We start from the raw sequence: 20,630 nt of genomic DNA, 5'->3' as shown, positions 1-20,630 counted from the left end.
GAAAAGAGACATGAAGGTAAAAGAACACATTTCAGAACTAGAAAATCCTTAAGACTAGGTTTCAAAGTCAGAAAATTGGCTTTCCTGTAATTCAGGAAAAAAGAAATCCTGTTTTCTGTTTTTAACATAATCCTATTTCCAATAGATGTAAACCCTTTAGATTTAATTCTTACATATAAACCTGTGTCATGGGAAATGCAATAGAAATTCCATATTGCAATGGAATAAAAATGTGGCACATCCTGCTGCCAATTTCATTTATTTTTTTTTACCATACAAAACTCTACACAACTTCAGGTACAGAAGCCATTAGGCACTGCGGCTTTCAAGCAAAAGTTTTTTACTTAAAACTGTCATAAAACTTTAAAAGATTTCATATTTTTAGAAGTGTCTAGGAAGCATGTGATTGGTTTATTACATCAAAGAACTAGTTCACTGACATTCCTGCATCTGGACAAGACCACGTGTTCGTGAAAGAAGTGCAAGCCAGAAAAGTTATTTTCCTGATAATTGACATTATAATTTGGCATGGTTGATGGTTTTCAACAGAAACTACCACTATTACCTGGAATTGTGCGATTCAGCAAAATACCTCACCCTTCGTGGCAGCACAGAACTGAGATAACGTGACAAGGAGGCTGGACAGGTAACCTGACGTTCCAGTCCAAAGTAGAAATTGGGTACTTCATTTCATAAAGGCAAATCTGAATATAAACTCATAAACGGTTTTTACCCATTTTGAACACAGATGCAGAGACACGTGCAAGTTACTGTTGCAGACACGAATCGATCAGTTGAGTTTTAGCTGCCAATATAAATCCTTAAACTAACATTTCTTCCTCATCTAGCTTGAGTGCTACCACACATTGCAGTAATACCACAGTAAGCAAAGCAAGCCCTCCCTCTCTTTCCTTTTTCATTCCCCCTTCCTTTCTTTAGTGCAAGAGATCATCAGGTGAATGGAAGGTTGAAATAAACTATCTCTGCTCAAAGTCAAGCATATGCCAAAACTTCAATTTGTTGTTGAAATCAGCAGATTGGAGATTAAATGTTTAAACATTTGAAATCTCAATCATTCACCCATTTGTAAGAGGAAATAAATATCTTCTTCTTTCCTTTCATGCAGCAATATCAAAAGGACCTATTGTTACAATTTTTACAATTAAAGAGACTTGGTGAAAACATTTTTTTCCTCCTACTCACAGACAAGTTAGAAAACCTCCAGGTCTAACTCCATATTTCCCAATTTGACAAAACTTTTTCCATTTTATTTTGACATAAGAGGTGGTCATAAATTTGCTTCGCTAATTTTGCACGTCTCCAACAGATGTAAAACACAAGTAACGTGGCGAGGATATTTCAGAAGATTGGAAAGAAAGGATGCAGATGGCATTGCAACGAGAGGAGAATTTGTGCCACAGATGAAAATACTTCCTAGACTGAAACCTTTTGTTAATCACGGAATTCTGACAACCAGTGAGGTATTTTTATCTGCGCTGATTGCCCGGCTCCCCCGGGACAGCGGCTGTGCAGCGGCAGCAGGCCAAGGTCAGAGGACATCACCCACAGTCGCTAAGCAACGAGCAGCCCTTCCTGGGATAACAACAGCAGGAGCAGGACAGGCAGCAGGAGCAGGATGGGCAGCAGGAGCAGGACGGGCACCCACCATGGGCATGGAGCTCTCAGCAGCTCTCAGCACCCATTCTCTTCAGCCACAGAAGTTACTGTGCTGTTGAATCAATTGAGAGCCCCCTGCTCACAGCTGGCAACAGTCGTACCTCAGAGACCTGAGGCAGGACTGGTGCTCCTGCCTTACCCTGGAACACCAAGGACCACAGCCTGGCTGAATCTTGAATAAAGGTGAGTCTACAGGAAGTGGTGGGAGCCGTTCAATATTACTGTTCAGCAGTTATCTCAGCCAGTACCAGAAGGTCTGTGTGCCTTTTGGGAATAGCTCTTCCTATAGAACTGTTCCACGTTATTATGTCTTCCTATTATATGTTCTCTATGATTAGGTTTTACTACTTTAAGTTCTTCTCCAGATTTTACAACAAAACTGTACAAACAGACTTCATACTGACAGTGTGAATTAATTGCTTTGCGTGTGCATTGGTTAATGCATGAATGCTTCGAACAATTAAGACCCAGAGGTGCTGATTAGTTTCCACTGGTTTAGAACCCAAGAAAATCTACTGAAATAAAGCACTGACTCTGAGCTGGACTCATGCAGTTTGAAATCATTTCATTTGTCTTCTGAAGAAAACAAAGCACATACAAGGTGTCCATGATCCTGGGGTTTAAAATACAAACGAGGTATTGCTTTTATGCTGTTGCACTATCAATATGAAACTCATGGGGTTTCGAGCATATTTTAAGACTGCAAGAACAGTTACTTTATGGATGGCTCTGTAACCAGAGCATTTACAAGCAATTCTTCCAAATGATGGATTACAACTGAGAAAGTCTATTTCATTCTTTAAAAAAAAAAAAAATCAACTAAGCATTCAACCATTCAGTTAAGACAGCACCAATAACCTCCCCAAAGAAAACCAGCATAAGAAATACACAGTGTCCATTATTTATGTGTCCAGTGCAGAAGCATTGCCTTGGAGAAATCAAATTGGTTTTGTCACTTTTTGTCATCGTATGCATCTATGTCCCACAGCAAAAAAATACTTTTACTTTCACAATTACATATAGGTGCAAAACAGGAACATGGATAAAGTAATATACTTTTTACAGGAATAAGATGATTCTGAATTCCTAAGAATCAGAGCTGAATTATGGTCCAAGATAAACTGAACAATGCTTATCATTCAGTGCTTTTCACTGTAATGCAACAACAATTTTATTCTATACATTGTATAGAATATTAAAAAATTAATTTAAATTTTATAAGCCATATAAACAAGTACTTGTAAATAATCAGTTGCCCATATTCAGAATGAAATATGATTTTTTAATGTTAATTCTAAGGAGACAAAGACTTTGAATTAGGACATAATTCAGCACAATCTCATAGACACCTTAAGTTACTGAAATGCGAGGGTATTTTTGCTAGATAAACACCTAAAAGTCTATCAGGGCACCCGCTTCAAAACTGATATTAATTGACATTTTACTGGTCCAGCCAGCTGGTCAAAGGACTGAACTGACACGGAATGGGAAATAGGAGATCTTGTTAAAGGATCTGACAGTGACTGGTATATAAATAAAAACACACCAGAACACACCAAAACACACCAATTGCAAAACTTTTACAATTAAGAAATGATGGTTTTTAAAATGTGCTGAATTGTATTTTTAACTTCTAGTTTTTATATGCTTTCATAAAGAAGAGATTACATTCACTGGCTGATAACTATTAGAATAGGTTTTTTATTACTAAAGCTGTTACATCAAACCCAAAACCTTTTGTTACCAAGGCCAACCCATTATACCTATACACATTTCTTTGTCAAAATAGTTACATCTTACATACACATATTTTGGTTCCTAAATTTTGCATATTTTGTTTAAAAGTCACGAGGCATTTCTCATCTGCTAATTAACAAACAAATGCTGAGATAAACTTCATGAACCTATACAGTATCTTTCAAGGCTCATTCAAAATTCTTTTTCTAAGATACTTCAACAATCCAGACACCTGCAATAAGTTAAATTGCAGAGGAATGGAGATTTGAACAAGATCTACCTTTTCCAGAGGCACTGTGTGTCTGATCTACCAACCATGAAGCTGCTGGAGCTTCATGCACCAAGCCTGACTTCTTTCAGATGATGCACACGTGACCTGTGAGGAGATTCTCCTGGAGAAGGCTCAAGCTCTGCAGCAGACCAAGTCAATGATGGCATGGGAGCCAGAGTGGCAAGAAGAAATGGACATAAATATTAACTTTTATTTTCAAAATTATTGTTAAATAAATAATTATTTATACATAAAGTATTTGTAAAGGAAAAATTTCGTGACTTCAACCAGGTCCAGAAAAGGTGATCTGCAGACATTCAAATATTGACTTGCAATTCATAGGCAATCAGTTGGGAGAAAGCTGGATGGGCATCAAACTTTATAGCAGCTGACCTGGCAGCCAGGGAACAATGAGCAGAAAAAGATTTCTGCATCTGGAGGTTACTGTAATTAGTAAAGAGCATTCTGTGAAATCTCCTAAGACATGGAATTTATGGCTCACATGCACATAAATTAAGAGGAATTTCATGTGGACGATTTGATGACTACATTCAGCTTTCAGTTGTTAGCAGATTTTTCAGGGTGGAAAATAAGCAGACTACAGATGGGGAAAACATTGGAGCTGGCTCAGCAGGGTTAATTCTGGCATGATGCTGCATTACTCGTCAGCTGCAGTGCCTCAGCACCACACTCCAGGGACGGGGTAATTGTGCATGGAGCTGGCAGGGAGTCAGGAGCTTTGTTAGCTCCTGATCAGCATTAACTGTTCTAAATAAAGCTCAGCTCTACGCAGGCAAATGTAGGTGACTCCACGTGATCCTCCTCAGTACTCTGGAGCTTTCTTCCATGTGGAGTATACTATTGCCTGATAATAGCTAATGGAAAGGGACTACTAGCAGAAGAAAGATTTTGTCCAAAGATGTCCCACCCCAGTTTCAGCCCTTCTGTACAAACTTCCCAAAAACACAAGGAAAGGAGGAGATTAGTAGAAGGAAGCAGACCTTTGTATTGCCACAGGCGTACATAAAAAACCTGCAATAAAGTAAAAAATAGAATGCACATTTGGTGTTCTTGTAACTACAGAAGGAAAATGCTTTATTACAATAAGAAAATTTTTAACTGTTACTGAGCATTCCAGAAGGTTATAGTCCACACAAAGGTACACTTCCAGGGACACAGAACCACTCCACAGAGATAAAGACAAACTAAATAAACAATTCACTAGAATAATATCCTGTGATGTGGTAAAGTGGAAAAAGTAAAAATAAAAGGAGGACCAAATTGATGCCTTGATACAACTAAATATAGGACCAAAGTCCACAAGATTCCTGGACAATTTACTAAAAAACTTCTAGAATAAATCTGATATGGACTATAATGAAAGTGAATTAATATCAATAGGTAAAAAACTGCATTATCTATCAGCTCTGAAGAACACCTCTATGAGCTCTAAAAGGTAACCATATTGTTAGATTTGAAATGAAAAGTATGAGTCCATTTTGTTATCTGAGGGTCTATATTTTTCTCATAAGATTAAGAGAGTTCCAAATGAAGTGTGAACATATCTTTTTCCAACATTAGAGAGATAAAGAAACTTTTGATGTTGAAGAAAAAATTTGAGGAAATTGCTAGGGGCAGATTATAAGCCAAGCCTTGCAATACCAAATTTCCAAACTTTTAGATCAAAAAAGGGATATTAACAGATCAGGCAGGAGACAAGAAAGAACAAGCAGTGTGGGGGCAGGATTTGTTTCCTATGTCTATTAATTATTTGTAGCCTGAATTATTTCATATGAACAGATCAATGATGTGGTCTTGCAGATATTGATCACTATTGCAGTCTATTGATCCAATCCACAATCAGCTGAATGCAACAGAAACAGTCTTTAATGAGAAATTTAAATATGTCTGCAAAACAGATTCTTATTTCTTTCTTCCTTCGTTCATCTCGAGTCATATCAAACCTTTTATCTTCACACAGAATCCAACACAGAACTCACCCTATAGCAACACACAGTGAAAGCATTAAAAAAAAATAAAATAAATAAATAAATAAATAAATAAATAAATAAAAAAGGGATAAGCCCAAGGGCAGCTGGGACAAACTGTGCTTACCACATCTACACAGCACAGCAAATGACTCAAGGTTTCAGAGCAAGGCCTCTGAGCTGCACTGCTCAAATCAAGCCATTTCAGAGTACCTGGAGAAATGAGCTTCTTGAAGACTGTCAGCAGCACCACTATCCACTTGAAAAAACTAAACCACACTTGGCACACCATTTATGGTGCATTTACATATATATATTAATGATGGGAGTCTAGTACAACTCTTGAGCTCATATGCATCATTGTAGATAATTACTTTAAATGTTGCAAGGAAGAAGTTTTTGTCACACAGCTTCAACAATAGATTGTTCCAAATCTATTCCAAAAACCATACGAAAATGGAATCTCAGATTTTACTTACACTATCAAGATGCACTGAGTTATCACAAGTATAGAAGAATAAGAAAGTTGTTATTTAGTTGAAATAGAGCAAGAAGATGAATTGCAACACTAGTCAGAGTTCTTTTGTCATCTGATTTTCCACAAAGCATTTTTACTTTTACAGTAAAATATTGAAAACAAATTTATTGACAGTGATGCCTCTTTGCTTCATAGGATTTTCAATCCCAACTCTCAGCTACCTTGGTAGGAGCCATCTACTTACTCTAGAAATACCTTTCCAGAATAAAACAGAAACAGTAGAACAATTACCAAACTGTAATTACAACTAGAAAAACTCATTGAAGGCCTTAGTCCCTCAGAAACTCAATCTGATCAATAAACCCAAAAATTATGGGCAGTGAAGAATTATAAATACTGACTCCCAACATATCTCACAGAAAGGAATTTTAGAGAAATATCTTTTCTAGAAGAATCCTCTCATTTGATCTGGAATAAGAAGAGATGCAATCCACTCACACTGTCCAGTTGATGTAGATGACTATGCAATATGACCTCACCAAAAAGGTACGTGACCTCCACATAAGTTATTGGCCAAAGAGCAAACAAGATCTAAAAAATTAAAGACCTAAATACCGTTCTGAAATAACAATATTACTTAACAGTAATAAGTAAAAGTAATAAGTAAAAGACTGGGTTAAGAAGTTGGTCAAAAGCAGGGAAATCTAAATTTGTCAAGTGTTTAGCAGGCCTTAGTAAATTCTTCAGAACTGAAAATTTAGAAAATATTTCTATTAAGTCACTGCTGAAGTTACTAATGCCGAGCAATAATATTTTACTTATGGTAAGTCCATAATTTGTCTAATAGGAGTAAATGAAAACCAACTCAATCACTCTAGTTAGTTCCTTAGCACTCACTAGGGAAATGCAAATCAGATTTGCAACAGGAAAAAAAAGAAAAAGAGAATAAATATCATTATTATATTTGAAAAACCATCAGCAATGAAAATTACTATTTTTTCCCTAAATTATCTGCTTCTTGTACATTCCCATTCATACCTTGATGCCAAAAATTACCATTTATTATTTCTATTCTGGTGAAATCCTATGCCAGATGTCTAACCATGTCTGCTCCTGTATTATAGAGCAATACTGTTCTAAGATGAAGCAAAATTCAGAAATCCATACAGCTGACTAAATATAATTTGGGTTGCTGTTATCCACATGAACAATGGTATATAACATATAATAGGGTATATATATATAATAGGACTAGAGAAATTCATAATCCTTTCATACCTGTGAGAGGGCTAAAGACACCTGTAACACTATGGAGCATCATTAATGCATTTATTCAGACCTGGAATACAGGCAGGTGCAGAAGAAAAGGCCAACAGTCAAACTCTCTGAGATATATGATGTGAATTCACCTAGCTGAGACAGAGAAAATTCAAACCAACTCTCCTTTCACTTATACCCAAAGAACTGTCAGTACTGAAATGAAAAACCCACAATGCCATTGAAATGCAAGTCAAGCAAGAAAAGAAGCTATCAGACCTTTTCAGCATCTAAATCCTCTTTGTCTAAGAAGAATATAAAAACTGTTTTGGAAAGCTAACTTTATTTATGTGACTCAGAGTTAAAAGACAACAACAGAAGCTACAGAAATTACATTCCTGCAACTACAGTGCAAAAAAATCTTAGGCATTGAACAGATGCCTAAGCATCAAACGAGCTGGGAATTGAACAGATGTTATTCTGATAAAGGTAGAGGAAAACCAGGAAAATATACATAGAAATTATTTCAAATAGATTGCCTTCTAATAGTCGTTTGATGTATCTAGTTACTCATCTAGCTCATATCCTCAAAGTCATTCCAAACACTGTGAAGGTCAAAGGCAAGGGCAGCTTTGTGGTTCAGGAACAGCAGTGCTGGAGATGTGGATGTCAGAGCAGGACCCCAGTCCAGTTCTTCCTTCCCAAACCAGCAAACACAGCAGTGCACACTTCCCTTGTTCAGAGCGTATTTTGTACATTAAATCAAAGCTTCTATAAAATTCCACAGCACAGACACAAGTGCTCTGTGATTAAACCAGAATTTCCTCATTCTATTATGAATATCTATGGCAAATATTTCAGCTTATCTGTTATACAAACTTAACATTCAATCCTTAAAGTTTAACTTCCATCCTTTTTTTCCTGATTCTGCCTGTATTTCATGTCTTAAGCAAAGAAGTGCAAACACAACATGATATTCCATATTTGTCTTCATCCCACTTACTTCATGAGGTTTAAGGGACTATAAATGATTTATTCTACTCATTCCACAATTCAGTGACTGCAACCAAATTAGTTTCTGCTCATTCCTACATTAACTTTGGTTTCCTCTGGGTTTGACATGATTGTCTTTAGAATGAAAGCAAATTCTTCTGAAATGAGGGATACAAGTTTCATCAGCTTAACCTGATCGGCAATCAAGCAAAGACATTTACAATTCCCTTGAAAAACAGAGAATCTCACCTGTGGTATTCTAAAAAAGACAGAAAAATAAACCATGCAGATCAACAATTGATACTCAAAAGTTTTACAGCTATCTCCAAAATTAGATTAGATAATGGCAAAGTTCACATCTAAATCAATACATCGTTAAACACTCAGGAACTTTTCCCACTAGAGACCACAATGGGTAGAAACCTCCGGCTGAACACAGGAGTTATCAGAAAATGACAGTTCATTGACTAAAATGAGTTTTGTGCTGGCACCTCTGATCAGAGGAGGCCAAATCACAGTTGTGTTTCTGATGGAAGCTCTCTCTCCCTACAGCAGCACTACTGTTCTGCTCCAAGATCACGGAACGCTGCACCTTGAAGCCCTGAGCTGCAGCCCCACTCAAATCAGAGTACAGAATTTCAAGTCATAAGAACACCAGGGTAACTCAAAACTTTCAAGACCTCTCAGCTCAGAACCAACCTTCTTACTGTCAAGAAGTTTGGAAGAGCTTCTACCAGGCAGCAGCTCTCAGAGCTCAACAGCTGCTTGCAGTAAAGGCCCCACCTCCAAGCGGGGTATACTTTCACACCGTAGGCAAGGAGCTTAAAAAAACCTGAAAATACAGAATAGAACTGGATGCAAGCATATTTTGGGAAAGAAAAATGTCCTCAGAACTAGAAATCCCAAGTTGGAAGATGCTGCAGTACTGATTACAAAGTGAAAAGCATATACATCATGCAGAAAGCAACGAAGACGCTACACTTGTGTTTGCTGTGTGTCACTTGATAAGGTTTGCTAACACAGCTGTCCTTCCAGAGTACCCCTCAACTGATTGTCTTATATAAACATAAAATATGGTTCTATCACTCACTAATATGCTACATTAACAGAAAATCCTCCATGTTCCTAAATCAAATGCAGAGAAGTTTGGGGCCAATACCCTGGTTTGTAACAGCTAGCAGGACTTGATAATCAGAGGGCAAATCTGTAACTGATAAATCTATCACACTGTTCTTAAGCAGGCCTTTGTGAAAAGGCAGAATTACTGTAACTATTAATCCTTCCTTTCCCACTCACCTGCAGAAAGAGTTAAAATTGGATGTTGCAGGGGAAGCTGTTTAATTGGGGAGAAGGGTGTTTTGGAAGCAAGTGGCACAGCTGACCTTGCTCCTCCATTCTTTCACCTTAGAGATTTTCTTGGCTACATTTCAAGAAACCAAAGCTCAAATTACTGAAATAACTAGTTCCAGATATATATTTATTATTTTTATAGACAAAGAAATAACTATGAGTTTACTTCACCTTTAAGTGGTATCACACTGGAATCATAAGCAGCCTTCTAAAGATGCTCCACATTTTTAGCATGCTCTGTACAAGCCAGGTCCCCACACACCCTCAGAAAGATCATCAAGAACTTCCACAACATCCACCCAGTACCTTTCCATTACTTTTAAGAGGAAATAGTTAGACAGATTTTAACATTAGAGTCTATTACAGTTATGTAAATGAAGTCAACCTGTCCTTCCTTCAATTAAACATGTTAATTTCCCAGGGGACTCAGCACCGTTTTCTTTGGATATCACATATGCCATCAGCACACAGGACGCTGGAGCCTTAAAAAGAATTAATCAAGTAGCTGATCTCACAGACCTTCCCTGTGTCAGTAAACCTCGTGTAACCCAACTCACTGAAACTCAAAGACATTCTCAAATGTGAAAGTTTCTCAGATCCCTACACACAAGAACACAACCTTGCTGTTACACAGTGACAATAAATGCCAGAAAACAACCCTCTCGCCACCAGACAGCAGAATTAGGAATCTCAACACAAAAGGCATTTAGCTCATAAATTATTAAACTTTTCCATGGCCTTCTTCCTTCTGTTAAATGTTCAGTTTGCCTGAAAATTGCTGAATTTGCCTGAATATTGGATGATAACAGAAGTACAAGTATACAGTCAATCACAAGTTATTAATAGATTGCCAGATGTGTATGAAACCTAAGAAATTTGGTTTGGCTTGCCATTACAGAGATTCATTCATTAGTTTGATTTTGATAAAAGGTATTTAACAATTTGCCTATTTCTTCAGCAGAGGAAACCATACATCTGATAAACCTTTAAAACAAATATACAAATAAAATTTGTATTAATTTTTACAGATTTGCAAATTTAAAGCACAAATCATTAGGGCTGAATAAGAAACATAAGAGTTGTCAGGCAGTTCATGATGATAGTGACTGTTCTTATTGACAAACACAGCTAACAAATACTTCAAAAGGAGATCACACCAAGTCACCAAGTTTGGAAAATTACAAATAATTTTTTATATATTTTCCTTAGCCACATTATTTGATTAACAGCTGATGCCCAGAAGAATTTAACTACCTTATTCATGTTTATTTTTTAAAGGACTGTCTTTGTCACAAGATTACCTTCAAACTCTTCTTGTTTGTCTCTGTATCAAAGTGAACAAGTAGTTCACCCCAGGTTATTCAAATCTTCTCATATCTACTGATCTGCTAATCTTTCTCTGGGTGATATCTATTTCTGTCCTCTCTATCTTGTAACTAAAGTTACCTGAACTTGACTTCAGGGGACCAAGTATTCATTCAGAGAAAGGAACAGCATTCTACAACAGCTTCTGTTCTCTTGTGACATTATCTGCACATCTTAAAATTGCATTTTGAGCACTCAGGCTCAGTGAGGAGTTTACCACATACCCCCAATAAAACATATGGGTCTTCCTCACAGAGAATCAGAGTTTATTTAGAATATGCATGGTTGACTGAAGCTATTCCTTCTCTTGCACATTTGTCAACAACAAGCTTCAGCTTTACTAGGTCCGGTACAAAGGACCAGATAAGGGCAACCCAGACTGAAGAAGAAGTTTGTTGTAAAGAAAAGGAATCATATCTTGTTACTTTTTTTACAGCTATTGTTCCTACAGCTACCCAAAAGTCTTCTCAGGCTGGCAATACAGTTGCTGTTGTAACTAATACATGAGGTACAGCAAAGTTCTCAAAATCATTAACATTCAGTGACCTTATCTCAGTATAACAATCCTACTTTCACAGTCAAATTGAATCCTCTTCTTACCTCATTCAAGAGCACCTTGTTCACAAACACCTTTGCTACAGAAGTCTTTGAAATACTGATCATTGATCTATTACCCTGCTTCCAGTGAGAAAGAACATTATGAAACTAAATTAATCTGTAAACTGCTAGCCTGAATATTTGCAAGAGACAGAAATAGCCCAAACGGTTGATTTTTTTTTTTTTAATAAGAAGGCTTTTTTTTCTTTACAATTTAAATATATCCTGATAGGCCACTGATGTGTAATTTAGAATCTAGTATTTCAATATTATGCTTCCTTATAAAGTGCTTCTCACTCAGCTCTTAGAGCCTTCATATATATTCACAAATTAACCTTTTGAAAACCCAGGATTAACTGAATTTATAGAGAAGAAACGTAAGTAAGAAGGTGATGAGAGTTTTTGCCCAGTGTGACTCAGCAAGGCAGTGAGAATTCCAAGCACCAAACCCTGATATTCTTATTCCTAGTCCCAATATATCACTGCCAGGCCTTTCTATAGAATTTACAACTATTTTTTCAGGTTTACAGCAGAATATAGTACTAAAAACACAGTACAATTGTTACACTTACTACAGTTTGTATAACTGTAAAACAAACTCAGGTGAACTTGAAAAATAATATAGGACAGTGACATGTATTGCTGAACTCAAACAGGTTACATATGCAGCGCTCAAATCAGCTTTTGAATGCAGGAGTGCTTCTTTGTAAGGGATTCCACTCAGCCAATAGGACAAATAAAGTAGTTTTCTTATCAAGTAAACATTACTTGATAAATGTTTATTTTGATGTGCATTTCCCTTGTTACAAAATTTTTGGAAAACTGCACTTACAATTTATGTTGTATGGAAAACAAATTAATTGGAACACAAATGTGATGCAAAATATCACAAGGGCTTGATATTTAGCAAGAACAGAGTGAGATATGAGAGCATCAAAAAAACAACCCCAAAACCAAAAAATCACCAGCCTGTGTTTATGGTAAAGTGGACACTGTTTTCAGCAGACCCATATCTGCCTTTTAAAGTGGAATTTTAACTAATGATCTTTTAAGATTCCTGGACTCATTACCCCATGATCAAGCAAAATCCTGCTAAATGCCACTTCTGAAGTTATTGATCTAAACAAGACCTTCTCTGAAGGGCAATATGTACAGGATTTTAGGAGAGCCCTCAGAAGGAGGGGAGCAATTCTACCTCCTATAATACCGAGTCAAGTCATACAACTCCACTTGCATGGAGTTTTGGGAATTTGCTCCACTAAACACAATTTCCAGAGCTACATAATATATGAATTACAATATCAAGTCAGGTATTTCAAAGGAAAGCAAAACAATGATGGTTTTTAAGCAGATATTGTTGCAAAGTGGTTCTCTTAGATCAAAGAATATAAACTGCAATAAAATCCGACATATGAAAAGTGGAATCATCTTGGCATAGCACAGCTCCTACTATTATTCAGTTACTTTACACCTGATCCAGATCTTTGCAGCCTTTAATCACAAAAAAATTATTAACAACCAACACTTGAAATTTTCATTTATATGATGGAATTCTTCAGGATCAAATAGTTTGCTCTATGTAATGACCTGACTAGCATTTAAAAATAACTATTTTGAACAGATTTAGAGGGATCATTTCAGGACACTGGAAAAGAAAATACAAAGGGTTGGTGTGTAGATGGTACCCAAATAATAACCTCTGGTCCAACCCCTGCTCAGGTCAAGGCACTGGGAGTTTTGGCTACTCAAGCCAAGAATCTCCAAGAATAGAAGTCTTACAACTCCTCTAAATGTCTACCTCAGTGTTTGACCACCATAATTGTGAGGAATTTTTTTCCTTAGTTCTGGATGGAAATTCCCCTACTATAGCATGTGTGTCACCTCTCGTCCTTTCACTGAGCACATCTGAGAAAAGTCTTGCTCCATCTTCTCTATGACCACTCATGGGGTAGCTGAGAATGGCACTTAGATCCCTCTTAGCCTCCTCTTCTCCCCCAGCCCCTTCTCACACACAGTATATTCATCAGAGCAAGTATTTCAATTCTGCACCTTGAAAGCACTGCACGAGTGAGCAGAGTTAGTCAGCAGGAAATGACGTGGTACCTCAGAACTGAGGCTCATCTACATCCAAATTAAAGAAGAAAACTGCAGGGCATCTGCTAAATATGCATGTTGCTGTTATTAAAGGTAAAAAGCAAACAGAGTGGTCACATCACAAAACACTTGCATCACAATAGCCAGATAATCTAAGTATGTACCCTTCATTAATGAGTACAGAATGAAAAAAAGCATTTTAAATATACTAGAGAATTCATTAGGAATTTAAGGATTAGAGACCTTTCAGAAGTAACGTCAGCATTTAATAGAAAACAGGATCATGTGAGGAATTAATCAGGATACTGACATGAAGGTGATTTAGCAGTTAGATTAAAGGATGTCCTTTTACACAGCACTGTCCAGTGCAACCTGAAATGACCTGGCCAATGAAATTCGTACCACTTCCCCTGAAGGATTAGACCAGTGAGTCAAGAAACAACAATCCTTCTTCGTGGACCTGTTTGCTAACTCTGGATTTCTGCATTCAGCATTAAAGACCACACTATCAGAAATCTACTGAGAACAGAAATAAATTCAAGGAAAAAGAAACACAAACCCAACACAGGATAAAGAAAAATATAAAAGCAAGGGTCACAGAGCAAAAAAACTGAAATCACTGCAGTGTAGTCTATAAACATTCAAATACTATGATCAAAGACGAGAATAAATCCACCTGGCCTTCAAAAGTACAAAAAAAAAAAAAAAAAGGAGAGAATTAAGAAAAACATAATCAGGCAGAAATTCAGGAGGAGAAATCAAAAATAATTTTAAAAATATAAAAACAATTCTAAAAAGAAAATTTAATATACAACCTACTGTCCGGTTTTTGTAATACCAGTTCCTTCACTGACTTTTTTAAACTCAGGTTACACCTTTCTGAAATTCTATTTTAAATAAGCTGTCCACAATTACATGTAAAAAATATTTTTTGTTCTAGGTGTGGAAATACAGCCATTAGAATCAACACAACAAATCCTCCCCAAAACCAAAGAGATCTCTTTGCCACAAAAAGAATTGCTTGAACACTGACTCAAAAACGCTCTTGCATCAGTGGTACCAGCTCAGAAGGGAAACATCCAGTCATCACTAATCAGACTGGAGAGAAGAGAACTGCTGCAAAGTCAGAATTCTGGTTAAGTATGCGTGGACACTACTTGTTTCCTAGTTCTGACTACTGACACTATCTGCAAAATAACTAAAAGCATACTAAAAAGCAGCAAAGTAAAAGAATTAGGGGAAATGATCAGTCAAGAGAAAGAAGAACAAAATTTGAAATTAAAGAAAAAAAACAACAAGAAAAGGAACTAAAACAAAGCATCTGTGATAGTACTTTAAAATACATTAATAATTTAAATTTCTTCATGTGATAGCCTTTTAATGAAATTAGCACTAGCATGGGATCAAATAAACATCATGCAATTCAATGCAATTAGCTGAGTTCAGTTTCTGTATTTTAAGCCAATTACCAAGTCGATCATGAAATTTTTCATTTCCCAATTAGTTATTTTGTATCTTATGTCTCTAAAATTATCTCATAAGCCACAAATACAAATTAATCTTTACATAAAACTTTCCTGATAAAGAAAAACTGTTTTATTGGATTACATACGTCATTAGAAATAACAGAGTAGTCATTACACTGGTCATTAGAAATAAAGGTTAAAGATTGTTTTTAAAAGTAAAATACAGATTAAAATTTAGGGATTATAAAGGTAATGTAACTTTAATATCTGTTACTCAGTTCATTTCAGTTTATTTCATCAAATTCTCTCAGTGTAAAGCTGAGAACTGGCCAATTTCAAATTACTGAAGAAAAGCAGTTGAATTCACTATAATTTTTGTACAATTTTATTGGGAATACATGTGATTTCTTTGCTCAGAACAACGTTTAAAACACTTCAACACAGTATTCCTATTTTTTCTTTACAGACACTGGAAGTGTGGTAAAGGGAAGTGGGAAAAAATTCACAACCATGAACAAAAATGGTGGTAAAACAGAGCAATGTCCTACAATGTGAAACCAAAATCCATAACAAAACACGCCTCAAGTTTGCAAAGCAAAGTATATTCAAGCCATAAATAATGTAAGATATACACACATGCATAATTCATGGCATGGATGTACTAAAAGGACCTATAATTTCTGTTGTTAAATAAATAATGAGTTACTAAAGCAGTTTTCAGATGAAATCATGGACTTGGCTTGTCTAAGTTCAATACGTTACTTGGTGACAGGAGAGCTCTGGACTTTTAGAAGTATCTCACTTGTACGTGATCTCAGTTTTATTCTTTTCCCATGCCAGCACCAGCATACACAGATGCATCAAAGGCAGTTACAGTAGAATCTTCAGGAGTAAAATTTATGTGCAATCTCCAAGTTTGTCTCACAGCAATCCTTCTGCATTATCAGCTTCACCGTGCCCAGTTGACTCATGGGCACATTCAGAACATTTTGTCTTCATTCTAACATCTCAACACATCTGAACAGAATTACTGAAATCTTGCCTTCAATACAGGAAGTAACATGAAAGTATTTTTGTCTTTTTAGAGAAGCAGGATCCCCAAAGAAATCCAGCTCCATCACAAATTGCAAAAACTCAAACATATTTTCCATTATCTCAGTATTTAAGCATAATAATTTCTGTTCTTTTTTCCCCCTCTTTGCATTCTCCTCTACAAGTCCAACTATTAAGTAACAACTTCAGCATTAAGACAAAAACCTCTGTCTAGTTATATCCCAGTGATCTCCTAATTAAGTCAATAGTTTTCTCATAACTCTTCGGAATACATGAAAAAATCCTTATAGTTGCTTTTAAATCCTTATGATTATTCATTGTCACTGAATCAGAAAACATGACTGTTTATGCCTTTCTTTGTAGGAGTTCAAGCCATTAAGTATCTGTTAAGGTCTTTGATATCTGAATGACAGAGCAACCCAAGAAATAAAGCATTTGTATAATATTTATTTATTCCCTATTTTGACAAAATGAACAAAACCTCAAAAGTACTGTGTTTATATTATGCCTTTAAAAAACCCTGCCTGGTCCCTACTTAAAGTTACATTTCAAAACTGTATTAACTTCATAACTACCTGGTATCCATACTTCAGCTGCTGAAGAAAGCTTGAAGTGGCATTCATTTGTTTATCAGTATTCCCTGCAAGGGTCATTACTTGGTATTTTATATAAAGGAAACAAAAGGTATAACAGCATAAGCCTCCTCTTATTAGTTAACAAAAAGCATAACTGCTATGAACATATTGCCTCTCTTTTATTAGAAAAAACAATTAAACTCAGTTCCCCAGGCATAACACCTCACAGGAGGTGTGATGGCACAAGTGTTACATTTTACTAGGTCTTCAAAAGGGTCATTAATCTTTCAGTCATGGATCTCACAACAAGCAGAAGCAAACACACAGCGCTCTCTTTCTCTCTTTGCAGCAATAGAAACATAGTAAACTCTTAAGAAGACAAGATCTAAAATTAGCCAAAGAGAAATCTATTTAATCCACTTTCATCTCTCCGATTTCACAGAATCTTATTAGTGTAAATATTTTCACTTTCATTGTTACATTGAACCAGCTGAGGCGTTTCAAGGCAAGCACAGAACTCTGTGCTCCTACTTTACAATGACTTTCAGACTCACCTACACATTAAGTCTTCAGTAAACGTATTATCCCTTTCATCTATTCAGCAGTATAATTCAGATACTACGTGACCAAAGAACAATAAAATAAAGCCTAAAAAGCAGACTGAAATTACTTGAAATCATTTGCTTCTGTGAGATCCACTTACAAGCGAGAGCACTGACAAAGCAATGGTCGCCAACCCATTCAGGCTTTTGTACGCTGCTCTCACAGAAAGTAACCCAGCATATACACATGCAGGAAACAAACCTGGGTCCCTGCACCTGCTTTTCCTTATCTGGAGAGAGGGAAGATTAAGTTTTTGTGAATTTCTGAGCATGATAACAAAGATTGTCATCCTTAATGCTAGAGAAAAAAAAAATCACAATTTCACGTGACAATAATTACATTCAGTTATGTTACCACATTAAATCCCAGTATGACCAAGAGCATTAGAAAGATACTGCTTTTTGCCTCTCTGTATTTTAGACCATTATCCCTACTCTGAGCATTCCGACCTCTCAGAATTCAAAATCAATCCAAAAGGCACCCGAAACGTGGGAGCGAGCATTCCTAGCCTATGAAAATGACCCCTGGAGACACGATTTAAGGATTAGCATTCAATGCAGTACAGCACCCGCTTCCAAGGACCATCCCTTTCACCTTACAGTAAGTCAATGCTGAATAAACTGCGAGGACTGACTGTAGTGCTGACATTAACCTGAGAGGCACAGCTGGGCTCAGCCCCATCCTCTCCTAACCCGGCCGAGCCCCCCGCACGCCGCCGCTCCCTGCCATGCCCGGGGGAGCGGCTCCAGGCTCGGGAACGCAACCCACGGCACGGCTCCCAGCCCGCAGCGCCGGCAGCCCCTCGGGGAACGGCTCCGGCGGCGGCATCGGGGGGGCGCGACAGCGCCCGCCAGGGACCGGGACCGGCGGGGCGGCGAACGCGGACGGGAAGGGGCACGGCGGGTGCGGAACGGGGCAGGGCGGGCAGAGCCGCCCGCAGACGGGGCAGGGGCGAAGGGGAAGGGACATTCGCTGTGTCCCCGCACAGCGCGGGGACCCCCAAGGGCAGGGACTGGCACAAGGACGCGCGGCGGGCGGGCGGCGCTGGGGCGCGCCCCTTACCTGGCAGGAGTCGCCGGTGACCCCCGGGGGGCAGGTGCAGCTGTAGCCGGGCGAGGGCTGGGGCAGGATGAGCTGTAGGCGGCGCGGCGGCGGCAGCGGCGAGCAGGTGCCGTTGTTGCGGCAGGGCTGGCTCAGGCAGGGGTCCCGGCCCGGGGGCGCGGCGCTGGCCGGCGCGGGGAGGCAGGCGCGGCGCTGGGCCAGGGCGAGCAGCAGCAGCAGGACGAGCGGGGCGGCTCGGGGCATGGCGGCGGGGCGCGCGGGTGCGGGCGCCGCTCCGCTGCGGGCGCCGGCAGGGAGGGAAGGAAGGAGGGATGGAAGGAGGGATGCAGGAGCGGCGGCCGCCCGGCTGCTCCCGGCCCGCGTTCCCCGGGCAACGCGCGGGCGGGGCCGGGACGGGCCGGAGGGGGCGGAGCCGCCTGCAGCGCCACCCGCGGCCGCCAGGGGGCGCCCGCCCGTCCGCCCTCGGCGGGGCCGGGGCCGGGGCCGGGGCCGAGCTCAGGGTGGGCGGGCGGGTGAGCCCCGCACCCATCGGCCCCCGGCTGCTCATGGGCCACGGGCACCGGCACCGCGCCCCCGGCACACCGGGTTCGAACGGGAGCAGCGCGTTCATGAGCTGCCCGCGTTAATGAACCGCCCGTTCGCGTCACGGGTGCGAGTGAGGGCGCAGAGGCGCCCGGAGGGATCGAGCGCTGCCCTGGCTGAGACTGAGCCTGGAAAAGACACTCCTGCGTCAGGACAGCTCACCGTTTCCTGCTTATTTACTGTTTCACGAGTGTAATCCGCTGAGAATTACTTTAAAGTTCTATTGAGACCAAAGCAGGAGCAGATGAAAAGCACAAACATTAATCCTATCATTTCTCATACTGCAGAGAAGCTGTGTGTTTTCTCAATCGAAGTTATCTACAGCTGATTTTTAAAAATCGATTTATATTTTGCTAGTCTTCTGGGCATTTTTAATCACTTATATTAGAACTAAGATACAGGGTCCGTAAATCAGTTAGTGGGCAGCAGGAAGATACCCCCCCCATTCTCCAGCCTTCTATTTATTTGCTTCTGCAAAACTGAAGTGAATTTGTCATAACTATCGCAGGGTACAGGAGGATTGCTGGCTACAATTTTCATAAACCTTCACACCTCACATAGGGCCAGAAGCCCTCTCACAAGCAGAAATAACTGATGATGCTGATTGAACTGAAAATTCATCAGGGGCTCCAGCAGCCCGGCCACGATACTCTGTCCCTGCATCCTCCATCCTCCATCCCCCCAACCCCGTTCCCGGCATCTGTGGCTGCCCCTCCATCCCCCAGCCCCGTTCGGTGCCGCTCCGGCTCCCTCTGCTGCCGCCCGAGCGCTGCAGTGACCGCCTGCAAACCGACCCCATTTACATCTGACATGATTTGTTCTCTGTAAGTCCACAGAGGCTGCTACTTGTCTCCTTGTTATCTTTCAAGTGCTCTGAAATAACTTGTATATATCCCAGGCTGCTGCGATGTTAAAGCAGCAGGGCTGTAATTCTCTCTGTCCTCCTTCTCAATAACAATGTTTGTCCCTTTCCCGGCTCCTCAGACTTCACCCATCGACACAGGGTGTCAAAGATAGTTGTTAATAACAAGCTTTGGCCAGTTCTCTAAACATCTTACAGAACAATCATCAGAACCAGACAATCTGAAAAAAAACATTCTACTCTCTGACCCGACCCATCTTTCTTCCTGTTGAAGCTCTTCTGGCTGATGCTGATTGCGTTGACCAGCTGACCAACCTTCATAACAAAGAGGAGGCCTGCACAGATGGTTATGTAGTGACCCTGCTTTCCAGTTGTTCTTGTACCCCCAGAGGCTTCAATAATTCTGGCCTGAAGCTGAAGCTTTTTAGTAGTAAGATATCTTAGGTAAGTATTGGAAAAGATGGTTTCAAGACTGACAGCCAGACCAGACAATGAATTCTCTTGGTGGAGCAGCCTGGTGTTTGCAGAATAGAACAACTTTAAAAATAAGCTGGGTCGACCAACACAGCCAACAGAACAGGTCATAACACAGTGCTCAGGGTCAGATTGTACATACCTAT

At 39.3% G+C, this 20,630-nt stretch overlaps 1 protein-coding gene across 1 annotated transcript in view; it reads right to left on the bottom strand.

Moving 5' to 3' along the window:
- Positions 1-18,908, bottom strand: part of DNER (delta/notch like EGF repeat containing) — a 119,298-nt gene extending 100,390 nt beyond the window's left edge. The window contains exon 1 of the mRNA XM_064666448.1: positions 18,567-18,908. Coding sequence (XP_064522518.1) covers positions 18,567-18,809 — 243 coding nt within the window. The 5' untranslated portion in view covers positions 18,810-18,908. The remainder of the gene's footprint in view (positions 1-18,566) is intronic.
- Positions 18,909-20,630: the final 1,722 nt, after the last annotated feature.

The sequence above is a fragment of the Pseudopipra pipra genome, chromosome 10 (assembly GCF_036250125.1).
Source record: "Pseudopipra pipra isolate bDixPip1 chromosome 10, bDixPip1.hap1, whole genome shotgun sequence".
NCBI classification, from domain to species: domain Eukaryota; kingdom Metazoa; phylum Chordata; class Aves; order Passeriformes; family Pipridae; genus Pseudopipra; species Pseudopipra pipra.
The sequence above is the reverse complement of the archived record's forward strand: the minus strand, read 5'-3'. Positions and strand labels throughout refer to the sequence as shown.